This window comes from Syngnathus typhle, linkage group LG2 (assembly GCF_033458585.1).
Source record: "Syngnathus typhle isolate RoL2023-S1 ecotype Sweden linkage group LG2, RoL_Styp_1.0, whole genome shotgun sequence".
NCBI classification, from domain to species: Eukaryota; Metazoa; Chordata; class Actinopteri; order Syngnathiformes; family Syngnathidae; genus Syngnathus; species Syngnathus typhle.
The window spans coordinates 10725591-10739640 of NC_083739.1; the positions used below are offsets into that span (position 1 = coordinate 10725591).

Here is a 14050-nt window from a genome sequence, read left to right on the forward strand (position 1 = left end):
TTCATCAAATGAAATGTGAAGCAGTATAACTGAAGAATGAATTGCGGTGACACTTTTAACAACTTTGATGACTCACCAGGGGGAACTCATGGGAGACCCTACCATCAGGGGGCAGCTTAGCACCAAATCCCAAAGCAGGGAACATCTTATCACTGTCATAGTCCTGGATGATCTCGCCCACTGCCTTCAGGGCCATGGCGTAGGCGTTCATCTGGTACGGGTTCATGTAGTGAAGAGAAGTCGACTGAGACGGATTGCCTGTCAAGTCCAGAGAATAGTCGTTGATGCGAACCCTCAAAAAGCGGGATCCGACTGACGACGGCTTTGGGATGCGTGGAGCGGAACCGAGTGTGCATGATGTGATTAGCAGAAAAGTCTTGACTTATAACAGTTCTAATATGACAGCTGAACCACCAGAAAGATGCCAAAATGCCTGTTTCCCTCTGTTTATGTTGAGAGTCGTTTAATACGTGGAGCGAATACATATACGCAAAGCATTTATATTCCCCCACATTTCGTATGCGGCACATAAGAACAATAATCAGGTTTCGTGTACTATACAACAAAGAAATAAAACCAGATAATCCGCAATATTTTACAGTCGGAATGAAATATCATCAAATCAAGTAAGGTTGCATTTTGGCCTTCAGTTTATTTGTTTTTAAACATTTCAACCTATGTCAGCAGTAAATGTTTGTTGTACAAAATATTGATACCTCAAATATTACAGCTCTGGAAAAAACTGCAGACTTTGTGTGGCTTTAAAAGTCGGCGCCTGGCCTGCTGTAAATGGCCCACCCCTTCCTATATGTTGATGTATGTGGCCCACATTGAAAAAGGTTTGGACACCTCTGACTTAGACGTTGGAGTTTTTGGCAGCATGCAATGATTGCCCACGGCTCGCCAATTGTAAGCTTGCCATCTGGCAAGAAATTTTGTTTGAGAAGATTTACGGAGGTCACATAAGGTGTGTACATGGCAAGTTTCTCAAATTAGGATCTGTTCTAGACAAACAGTGCAGGAAAAGTCTATCTGCAGGGCTGCAATGGAATTCAGCCTCAATAAAAAGCTGGAATCAGCGGATGCTTCCCAGAGCGATAAAACTTTACTGTACCGATTTCATGTCGTTCAAAGGCTTCATGCGGAAGATAACGAAACTCAAAAGCGAATGATTACAACTGCAGTGTGGGCTTCTTTAAAATCAATTCTGTCTTCAAAGAAGACAACACAAATGGAAATTCATGTCCAAAACCATTCACGACAAAAACTGGCACAGCGATCATATGGAGTAAGAAACACTTACCATTGGAGGCCGTGAAATCGATGGCCACTGTGAAGTGAATTTGCGTCCTGAAAGACAGAAGCAGAAAGAGTTGTTGTTTCTATGGAAAAGGAAGGAACCTTACACTTTGTGCTTCCAGGTAGGACATCTTCCATTCAACCATCTGCCCTCCGTGCCCAGAAAAGCTCCAGGGAGATGTCAGGAAGGCATGAGCCATCTCAATTTCCCCCCAGGGGATGAAAAGCCAATCAGTGCCTGTGGATGGCTGCACTCTGAAATGAGCCTCCACCTTCCAGCAATTTCTATTTGCCCCTCTGTACCTGACCAGTACCCACTTTGTGACATTTCTAGGCCAAAAGAGACCATTAACCTGACCTCCCTTGAACATCTGCCTTGATTTTTTTTTTTTTTTCAAGAATGGCTAGACTTCTTAGCTTCTCTGATTATCCAAACTTTCAACCTGTTGACACTTGAGCGAATGAGTTGTGATTGAGTAGTCTGCATTAAAAGAGACCCATTGGACTACCGTTCAAATGGATTTTTTATATATAGTAGACTAGAGGTTGTATTGAAATGCTGGGGAATGAATTCAAATGGGCAAAATGCTGAATGTGTGACTAGGGGAAAAAAAGATTTAAGTGGAGTCAGTATGTTTGTCAAATTTCTCTACGTTAGTGACATTACTGCTCATGACTCAAAGTTGAAGGACTTTCTACAAGGGAGCAGAAACATGTGGCTCATTGTGATTGGTGTCACTTCCTTTTAAAATAGTGTGAAGGACAAAGGATGGCGAAAGAACGATCAGGCCTTCAGGGGATCAGCGTGTCCGCACGTGCACATACACAAACAAACACATGTGCGCTGTCTGTTTTGGCTTTCGCTAGCGGCTCCTCTAATTTCCCTTCCGAGGTGCGTTGGGGATTAGTTGAGGAGCTGAGCCCGCAAATGATTTCACGATGGGAAAATCAATGCGGAACGATGTTGACTGATGCTGCAGGATTGTCTGGCTTTTGGCTCTTATTGCAAACCCTAATGGGCAGGCTGGGATTACTATTTTTATCCCTGCCTCCCAAGCTAGTCGTCTATAAAAGTCATGGAGAATCTTCCTTGACTGATGTGCACTGCAGACAAAGGCGCCATCGTCATTTTCTGCCACCTGATCATAAGTCCATGTATCCAATCGCTTCTCCCTGCAAATAACACTGTGTGGTTTCCTATCACCCTTCTAATGGTTTTACACAACTAGCCAAAGCAGTAGAAAGCAAAGTGACAAGATGGTGAGAATCTGGCACCCACGCATGCTTTGAATAGAACAATTAAGGTTTGCAAATCACTTTTAATTGTCAAGCTCATTTTTCATTAAGTGGGCTCTGCATCACAGCCCAGAGTGTGTTGCCGGGTTTGCATCTGCTACGCAGAAAATTGCTTTATGCTTTATGGCCTTCCTTGACTGTTTGTGACTGCTTTGACGCCATTGACCAACTGCAGTAGTCGGTATATTTCTTACGATTTGAAATCCCATCTAATACAACACCAATGCCATGCTGATTTTTCGCGTTCCGCTGAGGCAATGACAATATGGCGAGAGGCTCTGAAGTAAGAACGCCCTGCAGGCTCGGAAATGTGTTCCAAGTGGGGTAAGGTACCACAGCTATGTGCTTTAGTTTTGTTGGGAAAAATAAATATGGTTGGAACGATGCAACAGAGGAGAACATACTACAAAAGAGGCTTTTAGGAGAGCATTCCTATAATCATTATAAAGTTGAAATATAAATGACTGACCAGAGATTGTACATACTTTAGGTCTACATAGAGACAAACAATTATTCAAACTTGTAGATTCTCAGCTGTCGGTGAAGCCAGCATGCTAACATGTTGATGGAATGGTAGAAAAGTGATCCAGACCCAATAATAACTTTATCACACAAACCACAACACCATGGCCCTATTTTCTGTTGTCAACGCAGTGTAGTAACTCTGCAAACGTGGGTGGAGTTTTCTTTCCTTTGGTATTTTGGACATAATCGGGGGTTTGGAGATCAAAGTTATCTTTTCCAGGCCAATCCTGCAGTATCCCTCATTTGCATCACATTCAGGGCGGTTGGAACGAGATGTGCTGGGTTCTGCATGACATTGGCACATAAACTGCAAGCTCTTCCCTTGCCAATGATGTAGTTGGCTGTACATGTGACATTCAATTAAAGACTGCCTGACCAGGCCCGACATCAACGCAATCTCGACTGGCCCACTTTTGGCACCCGATCCATGTTTGCCAGTCCCACAGGGGCAAAGCCTTTTGTTTTTAATGAGAGTTGAAGAGACTTCTGGATCGCAGGGTTAAGGTTTAATTTCACAACGAGGGTATCGTGCAAAGTCCTTGGAGACGGCAGGAGTTATTAAAGGTTGCACACTTTCCCTAATTGGTTTGTGTTTGGCAGAAAATAAGAGGCGTAATTACGCAAAGTGCTGATGGTTGAATGAATGAGACCTCAGCTTCATCTGGTCATGGACAAACACGAAGATCTGTTGTTTGCTTTCCCATGTAGACACTACATCTTTTCCATCATACTTCACATCTCCTCATCTTCATGCTCCTTTTTCTGACAAAAGTGTCGATACTTCCCTGTTAATAATAATAATAATGCGTCAGATTTACACGGCGCTTCATAATGGATACATTATTCACGCACTTGCACATTCACTCTCCAGTGGCAGCCGTCTAACCACCCACTAAAGTGGGTGACACTGGAGGAAAGGCGGGTGAAGTGTCTTTCCCCAAGGACACAATGATACACGACTCGGACAGAGTGGGATTCAAACAGCTACTGGACAACCTGCTCTCACTCCTGAGCTAAAAAAAAGGAAATACCACAGCAATAACTTGAATCTGAGAAAATGAATAACCAAAAATGAAATCCAGACATTACTTTTTAATTAACAGAATTATTTTAAAAACAAAGTAACAAAACAGTCCTAAAAAAATGATAAAAATGACGGTATTCCGAGAAAAGGTAGAAAATAATTTCACCAATGTTTGTCGTCGAATTAGCATCACAAATGTCGTCAAACTTAAAATCATTGTGCATGCATGAGTGTGTGTATGTGTGTACGTGTGAGAGAGCAAGCGGGGTAGAGCGATGAGACAGAACTGGGACATAATACTCTGAACAACCAGACAGCTGACAAGTAAAAGCAGGGCACTAAGAAAGACGTTCATGTGCAACTAGTTGCCCGGCCTTAATTACAGCTTTCTCCATCTTTTATCATTGTCAGTGACATCGTATCTGAGCTGCACTAAATCTAAAGGGAACCCTGATTTCACTGAGGGGGAGGGGTCATCCATCAAATTGAAGTACTTTGTTTTTGTAGCCTAAAACTGGACAGTACAGCGCGTAAGAATATTTTAAGAACGTAGAAACTGTTTGCAAATTGTTGAGCTAACTTGGACTCGTCAACTCTTTCACATTAGCATTGGATTTTTACTACTTCGCTATTCTAGGACCAAATCAACTGAGAATGAGCTAGCATGAACTAGAAATCACCCACTGCTATTTGTCAAACACTCCACATCGCAAGCATATTTTTACTTAGACAGTCAGCAGCTTGCAGGGAAAGGTCATGCAGCATCAGCGCTTGTTCGTGTCTAATATCACAAACAGACTGAAACGAAACATTCTAATATTAATTAGTTAAATTCATTTCTTTAAACACTTTTTAGGCAGGAGTTTTTACAGCATAATTTCTGTCAAAAACTAATAAATTCATCTGAGAACAAGTTGGAATATCAACTAAATAATTGTATTAACATGAGCAAGGGGGGGGGGGGGGCTTCTTCTCCTACAGCATCAACCTGAATTAGTATGTAAATCAATATGTGCCATAGACTACGACCAAAATCCATTCATTTGTCCGTCCATCCATTTTCAACCAGTCAAATCTGCCTGAGCAGTAAACTGAAATGAATCACTCCAAATGACAAATCGCCCAGCCCTACTATGGCAATCTAGAGAACTCACCCTCCTTTAATGTAATCCAGGAAGGTGTGCTCCGACTCCACGCTGAATGACATCAAGGACACCTGACAATGGGGAAAAACAAAATGAAAAGATCTTCAATTTTTGCTCATTAATGGGAGCGAAAGCCACTCATCTAAACAAACACATTAGCCAGTCACCTACGAGCACAAGATGCCTCATCCATGCCCAATTTCATAATCACTGATGAATATATCAATCATCAGCATACACTTGGCCCCGGACACGAGACTCATTATCAACAACCTGCCAACTGTCTGCATTGTAAACTGTGACATCACAAGTGAGTAGAATACAAACAGAGCTGAACTTCCTTTGAAATGCACTCACCGTCCCGGAGTTGATGTATCGCTTTTTCTTGAGCTTCTTCTTGGCGTTCACCACCTAGTGTGGAGACGAGGCAGAAAAGAGGGATGGTGATCACGTGAAAGATTCTTTTTATTCCGCCCCGGGTGATAAACAATAAAAACATCTTTGCCCCGTGTAGCATGCCTGAAAGGGTAATAGAGCGTACACCGAATCCAATAGCGGCGTGAGAATTAGATAGCATAGATCATGCTGCACAGCAACACCGACATTATTCAGAGGGTTGCAGGGCCACGTTGCTCCTGTGAATGCACAATTGAGGCATACGCAAATGGTGTGCCATTGCAGTGATAAGCAAGGCAAGCTGTTTCTGCCGCCGAGAAATCATTCCTTGACAAAGGAGTTTGTCTGTTCTTGGAGCAGAGTATAATACTTTGAAAAAGGCAACCAGCTTCCATCAGGCTTCCAGCCAAAATGAGATACAGCCAGAAAAGTCGTTGGCAACTATTTCTACAATCCTAAATTGGATCACAGCAATACAGTACATGTGTGTCATATTCAGCTTGTGTGTGTTACACTCAAGCCAAATCTGCTCTAAGTCAACCGATCTTGTTGTCAAAACGATCGCTCTCAACTTTTACAATCCCATTCTCCAGTCAGCAAAAGAATCACACTCAAAATTTGTATGCTATAACAACCACACATCCAAACATTCATTTCATGCCGTGTAGCATAATAATCACACTCTTGTGTCATAAAAACAATCACTCCGAGATTCCATTCATTCATCTTCCGAGCTTATCGTGAAGTGGAGCAAAACAATTACTCTTAAAGGTATTTGTGACACAATGGTCACATACTTGTTATTACCAGCTATGTGAGGCATAATAATCCATGTCATTATCATTGTTGAAAGCAATCATCTCTGTTGCTCATTTGTATTCCCGCATTGCTGGTCCAGTCTGCGCCGTCCACTTAACCTCTTTCAAGGCAATTGGGACAGAAGCTAGGCATTTCCAATAGCGTAGTTCAAATACGGATAACTCGGAAAGTCCTTTGTCACTAAACGTGGGATAACAACAATGTCATCTTAACTGGGCAAAGTAGGCAATATTTTTAAAGTTACGTTTTCTCCAAAAGGTCAAATCCACAGAAATTGAGGAGACGAATTTCTCCAGGCACAAACTGGATGTCGTTCCTCAGAATAAAATGTTGGATAATGAAAGCAACTCATCTTTGGACAGTGCTTCATTTAACCCTCTTGTTCCAAAGTGGCTCATAGTGACGCAATCAATTAGAATCAAAACCTCCTCTGGGGTTATTAAACACACCCTTAGTATTTTTATAAACATTCCCATGATTTGGATTTTTTTCACTGCATTTATAACGTCCGTCAATTCCACAAAGATTTTTGCTAATCGCGGACCGGCCTGGTCCTTATCGTCTAATAACATTTGTTAATTTAAATAAACAACGCGTTTTAAAACCTCATCTGCGAATAAGCAGACCCATCTGTCTATTTCAAAATTCAAATGTGGCTCGTGGGGGACCAAAGTTGTGCGTGTGCTGACCCACCTCATACACGTTCACGTTCGGACCCCGACATAACTCTTTGTAGCTACTGGTGAATTCGCCAATGAAGTCGTGGCTTGGGAGAGAATGACAAAAAAAAAAGGCATTCATTACAGTTCACGCTGATACAAGAATGTGTGTTTGTGTGTGAGGTTTGTCTGACCTTCCATCTCTGTCCCAGTCATATACTTCCACTTTGATTGTCCTGTAAAGAACAAATGAAAAACAACAGGATGAAGACATTTGTTATTGTCAAGGTGAGCGGGTGTAACACAAAACAAAATAAGCTGCCAAAAAGTGATTCATAGCAGGGAAAAAAAAAACAGCTCCCTTCTATCTGGTACTATATTAAGTATAAAAAAAAAACATCTGAAACAATTTTCAAAGGATATAATGCACCATTTGTGTGATGATTCCAATACTCCAAACATACAATTTTGTGTTTGACCCGAGGCCCAAGTTTCTAGCAGTAATAGAAGTCACGGGAATCTTCTGTACTTGGCATGATGATTCAGCAGAAGATCTAAAGAGTGCTGCTCGTACAATATTCAACTGTCAGCATTTCAATAAGATCATTTTGAGCCTGATGCCAGCCAAAGAGTTCAAACGCAAACTCTTTTTTGTGTGATTTTTCTTTTTCTTTGGTTCCAGGTTAAAGCTTATAATTTGTATTCAGGGTATTCTAAGCGAATATAAATGAAGCAATTGTGAAACGGATTTAAGCGTATAACAAAACAACTCCAGGAAAAAGGTTTTCTTCAAAAGGAGACAAGTTTAGCGTTTATATGTTGTTTGGTTTTGCTGGGATTTAAAATACGCTATTGAACGATGCAGTGTGTTTGGCGTGGCTCTAGTTTTGTCTTATTGCTGCTTGATAGCTTTTGTCTTTCAACTCTTCAATTGAAGGAGATAAAAACAGGTGCCTAATGCAAGTAGGTTTGAATTTTTGAATTTATGGGAACGATCACAATCCTGACTAAAGCGACTAGATTTTATGAAAGCACAGTGGTACTTTGAGTTGTTGAAGTTACGACCTGTTGCTTAGTTGATTTTATTTTTGTTTTGTGGTTAACAACGCTTCAGATACCCAACACTTGAGTGGATTAAAAAAAAAATATATATATTACTTAAATTCCCTTGCTTAACTTCCCATGGAAATTTCCATAAACCTTTCTGGGGATTTTCCATCCGTTTGCAACCTGAAACTCGCTGTAAGCTGAGGTGGTTGAGGGAAAAGCCAAAGATAGAAAACCTCCTCATGGGAGAGAGCATATATTTTACAAGTTTTCCAAATTAATTGGGCCGGGGGGTTCGAAAGCGACTGAGCAAGCCGGGGGGGGGGGGGGGATTTATTTGGAATGAGCAAAGACTTTGCCTCTCTTTGAACGGCTTTCATGAAAAATTGCTGCTGCTGCTGCTGCTGCTGCCAATTCCGTCTCAGCGGGTCCAAAAGGAGGCAACGTCACGGAAGCTGCCCATTCTTGCCCGTCTGGGTGGGGAAAGCACCCTTTGCCTTACTCTCTAATCTGGACCACCAAAAACTTACAAGCATGAAGTAGCCCATTCAATCATGTTAATATCCAAGACTTGGCATCTAAAAATACAGCAGCTTTTAACAAAAAAATCTTGTAAAATTATTTTCATATAATGTAGAGAACAAGCAAAAAAAAAACAACCTCGTATTAATGTGAGAAAAGGAGGCAAGGTTCTAAATGACAGTGGCTACTTTGGCTCGCCCAAATCCTCAAAGGTGTCGTCGAGGGCTCTCCTCCATCTGTCTGACCCAATTACCTTGCAGGTGACCAGAGATGGACGACAATAGAGCAAAAACACATCTTCGGTGACACCCAGCGTGCCAAACGGGCCAAATTTTGACCACATCAACACATCATCCGACACACACACATGCAGCAAAATAATAATAAGCTGAGCCACAGAAAAGGAGCAACTGCAATCTGTTTACAACTCGTGACATCCCTTGGGGGTCATTCACTTACCCTGGATTTTACACTCCATGCTTTAAGTGACATTTTCAATTCTTTTGCTAGCTCTATTGCAATATTTGTCACGGGAGGGGATGAGATGCATGGAATTAGATATCTTCAGACTGACATCAGGACTCTTTCAAATATGACGAAAGATGATAAGAATTTTATACCTACCAATTTGACTGCAATGCAAAGAGCAGCCGTAGCATATAAATGATGATGTGGGCTTACCTGTCGTAATCTCCATTGCAGAGCGCCCGCACGGGGATGGAGAAGGGCTGCCACACAGGGTTCAGCGTGTTCTTCACTACCTCGGTCTTGTGGCAGATGGTGAACCTGAAAATGAAAGATCCAAACAGATTTGAAGCGCACATCAAAGTTTTTCAAGTCCGCGCCACCTTTGATTTAGCTTTAAAAGACTATTGACAAGGCAAGAGACAAACTTACGTGCCATCTTCGTTACTCCTGTAGAAGACCATGAAAGGGTCCGACTTGCCGAAGAAGTCCTTCTTGTCCAGCTTGTTGGCGCAAAACTGCATTGTGGTGTAGTCCTTTAGAGGGTAAAAAAAGGTTGTGGAATTTGCAAGTCCAAAAACATACTTGCATGTTAGCTAGGTACCTTAATTCATTATTCAGAAGTGTGAGTTTGAATGTACGTAAGTGCTTGTTTGTTTATAAGCACTCGGTCATTGGTTAGCGGCCAGGATTATTGTTTGTGTAGAAAATGGGCCAATGTGTTGCTTTTTCATTATTGGCCTGTTATTCGGGGTTCTGGGCTTTATATTGTGGCCACAATATAAATGCTAATTTGTGGCCCAAATGTGCCGCAGCCTGGTATTGCCAGAGGACTGACTTATTTACAAGACTGTTTAGATACTCGTCCGAGCAAAAATCTTCAACGTACGTATGTCTGAGGGTTGAAATTGCATTGTCCACCCAGACAGCCTCCACATTTCCCGCCTCCTTTTTCTACCAAGAATCTCCTCAGCCCCCTGCCATGAGTTCTTCCTTAGCACGTTTGCTTGTCCCCGGGGCTGATTCTTGAAGTTTGGAGCAGGAGACTAGATCTGAACTTTTGCGCATGGAGGAGGCGCCTTCGTACACGATGCGTGCACAGGGAATATGTGAGTGCAGCTAAGAATACACTAGAAAGGCTAGAATTAACATAATTACACTCATTTGTGCACCATTTCATTGTAGGCTGCCATTAGAAGGACAATGAACATGGCCTTAAAACCGCTCTTGCTATCAGATGGTGGTCAGGCTCTTAGCTATGGTGTACTAATGAGACTGAGCAGTGGGAAAGTAAAAGACATTATATGAGAAAGCCCTGATGTCTACAGTAGTTGTACCTTGTGGACCGTTTTTGATGGGTCTTGACTCTTTGTGTGTCTCGGCATGTGAAGACGTTGACAATAAAGCAGACTTTGACTTTGAACTTGTACACTCCAATTTGGAAAAAGCAAAAGAGAGCTGGAAGTTAAAAAAAAATGTGTTTGCACAAGTGTGCACACCCTCTTGTATCAGAAGAATTTGCCAATAACGCACGCAACTCATGTTTACTGCAAATGAATTCAACTGTTCTGGTAGGTATTTCCTCATATTCCTTCTAGTAGAGGCCTGACAATTTTGGGCAAGCATAGACCCCGGTTTGCGTGCCACTGGTGGAGTCTTTACAACCCTCCAATAAAAAGAAAAAATGTTTTAAAAAAAAGTGCAGACGGATCCACCATTCTGCCTGACCAAGATAAAAAGGATGAGTTGGAAAAAAAAAAAAAGAAAATACGATGACCATATTAGAGAGTGCTGATTTCATAGCATCTATTAAAATACCCCCCCATTGTCAACGTTGTTCCCAATCAAACATTTTATGTTTCCAATCATCACGGCAGGGATGTTGAAAACAGTGAAGTGCTGATTAAAATATTCAGTGGCGGCAAAACGAAACAGCCTCTCTCATGTCGTTTATGTTGTTTTCCCATTCCAGTCATTGCCAGCTCTTTTGTAAAACTGGCAAGTCCACAATGGTCTTTTCCTTCTACATTTGGTGTCATGGTGAAGTCACAGAGCCATTTGCACAAATTTATAGCCTCCACTGTGGCGTTTTAGGGCTTTTTTTTTTTTCCAACAGAATACCTCACATTCTGTAATTGTCCTGTTCAGTAGCCTCCACGCTTTCACATTTAGTTGACAAATATCATTTAAAGGTGATGTTAGTGACTTCCTGTTTGGGTACAATTACACATTTATAAAACACAAGGTACCACAAAGATCACTTTTAAACAGCTTTGTGGTTCCGCTTAGACTGAGGTGTGTGCTTATACAATTTGTTTTAGGTATCCTTTAGTCACATTCAAAGAACGAATGTGTGAGGGTTAAAGCTAGCCAGACTACAACACTACAACTTCAGTCATCATTTGAAGACCCAGTAAATGCCTGTAAATTCCTTGGGCTGTTTTCAAACACAGTGCATTAACGTCGTTAGCTAATACTTGCTTGATGTGATCAAAAGGTTTGGGCATAAAATGAATATTCTTCGAAATGCTAAATTAACTTTTGCGTGAACACGTGCTCTGTTTAAAATTAATGGTGTACACTTCAGTAAAAAAAGAAAATGAAAGTAAAAAACAAATTGTTTTTGTTTTGTTTTAAACAATATATTGATTTAAAGTAAAGAAATAAAATTGGCACGGACTTTCCAGATAGACAAAAAGTAAATATGCAGGTAAGTTTTCATTCAAAAAAAGATTAAAAATCAAGTAAATGAAAGTACAACAAAATATATTGGATACACATTATTTTTAATGTGTAAGGAAATTGGATAACAGCCAGCACGAGGGCGGAGTTTTAAAGTGAAACCGATTTAAGATAAAAATCAAAAAGCTCATATACAGCACAGCACGCTCTGAAGGAGTGGGAATAAAAAGATCCCTTTGTGCCTTTACTGCTGTGTGTCATTGTGCTTTTTCTCATTTGCATCCGCCAGAGTGTTGGGGCGGATGTTAGATGGACTGTGTGTTAATAGTGAGCACTAAAATTGGAAATATTAGCCTAGAGCCAAGTCAATTACCCATCGAGTCGCTGCCTCAGGTAGACATTCTGGAAAATGTGGCTAAGTGGCTGAATTAACTCACCCAGGAGAGTGAAAATGAATTTACCAGTGATTTCGTCAGTGATTAAATCACTTTGTCACTGGGTTGAATCATCCAGCACGGCCTTTCCTAAACGCTCCGGGAAGCCAAGCACACTCACTTCAATAACCAGACAGAGTTGGCACACCCTTGGTCACTCACACCCACCTTAAAATGACGTAAAAAAAATCTATTTAATGACACGTCTCGTCCCCCCAAAATGTTTTCCAGTGAGTAATCCATTCATCCATTACTTCAAACTCATCTATGCTATACTTAAAAATAAATGGCTTAAAGATGATTTCATTTAAAATTTGTATTGTGTTTTAAATAGTCATCTATTAAATTGCACTTCCATAAAAATATAGAGAAATAACAAATACATTGAATATAAAGAATTAAACTGTTTGTCACTGGGGGCTAGATAAAGTATTCACTGCAATATCGTCTGTCGACATGTATTGCTCCACCATTTGTGTTCAAATATATGGATGGTAATTATTAGCCTGACCATAGCATTTTCATTACGAGTTATCTTTAAGCTACTGCAGGCATTGCTAAGCAAAACGGTTTGGTTGTTTGATACACACAATTTGTAATTGCTTTGTGTTTAGTTAGACAGTAAATTTTATCTGGAAGCCGATGCAACATTCATATCTCAAGTTTGCACCCGCTAGTCACAGCAAAAACAATTGCCTAAATGGTGGCTCGTATTTAGAAGAATATGTAACTTGGGTCACTTGTAACTCAAGGTTCCACTGTAGCCCCAAAAAAGAAACACTAGTAGGATAGGTTCCACAGGGGAGAAAAAAAAAAACGGAAATAGATGAAATTCTAAATAATAAAGCACAAACAGGCAGGGCCACTATAAATCTAAAAAGTTCCATCCAAACTGCAGTGAAGTAAATGTCAGTAACTAAAGTCAGTAAACAGAGGACTATTTTATGGCCATTGTGCTTTGTTGACAAAATAAACAATGTGGTCGAGTGCTTGTGAAGCTTAAATTAAAAAGGAAAACACGTCAGGAAAAGCTTGTTAAACAACACCTGCTTCTATCTCTTTGTGTCGAACAGCAAGTAAGCAAGTATCGAACCATTTGATGCTTCCTTGCTTACATATCATTAAATATGCATGGAGGAAGTGCACGAGGCTGCACCGACAACTTTATAGCAAGAGGGAAACGAGTTATGAACGTAAAGGCATCCCTCGGCTTCACTGGCAGAACTTAATAGGATTGGTTACCATCCTTCTTGAGCCAATAGTGATCATTAACACATAGCCTGGAATCAAGGCACAACATAGCGGGAGTGTATGCATGTATGTATGGTTGGTTGTATGGTTGTATGCTTATATGGTTGTAGGTTGTACGGTTATATGGTTGTATGTATGGTTGTATGTATGTAGATCTATAATTTAAGCCACTAATGTGCAATAAAAGAAACAAAATAAAACAAAATGAAGCAAAACGATGTGAGCATTTGCATATAGTCCCAGTACACACGCATCGGATGCCAAGTGGGTAAACGAGCTGACTGCCTAACATTAAATCCAGCCTAACATTTACGACTCTCACTGCAATATGCAAGAATTTATTATCCACTCTGAGAAAACAGACCACAGGCACACACAATGCTCCATAAAATCAAAGACCCAATCAGTTCATCTGGCGTTATGCAGAAACAAGCCATTCCTCTTTAAGGCCATGTGTCGATTTTTGCCAATGCTCGCGACGGCATA

At 40.9% G+C, this 14050-nt stretch overlaps 1 protein-coding gene across 1 annotated transcript in view; it reads right to left on the bottom strand.

The window, feature by feature from the left end:
* Positions 1–14050, bottom strand: part of cpne5a (copine Va) — a 46452-nt gene that overhangs the window by 7328 nt on the left and 25074 nt on the right. The window contains exons 9-16 of the mRNA XM_061272195.1: positions 9630–9733; positions 9414–9518; positions 7358–7399; positions 7198–7270; positions 5647–5700; positions 5299–5360; positions 1304–1350; positions 77–258 (exon numbers count right to left, since the gene is read on the bottom strand). Coding sequence (XP_061128179.1) covers positions 77–258; positions 1304–1350; positions 5299–5360; positions 5647–5700; positions 7198–7270; positions 7358–7399; positions 9414–9518; positions 9630–9733 — 669 coding nt within the window. The remainder of the gene's footprint in view (positions 1–76; positions 259–1303; positions 1351–5298; positions 5361–5646; positions 5701–7197; positions 7271–7357; positions 7400–9413; positions 9519–9629; positions 9734–14050) is intronic.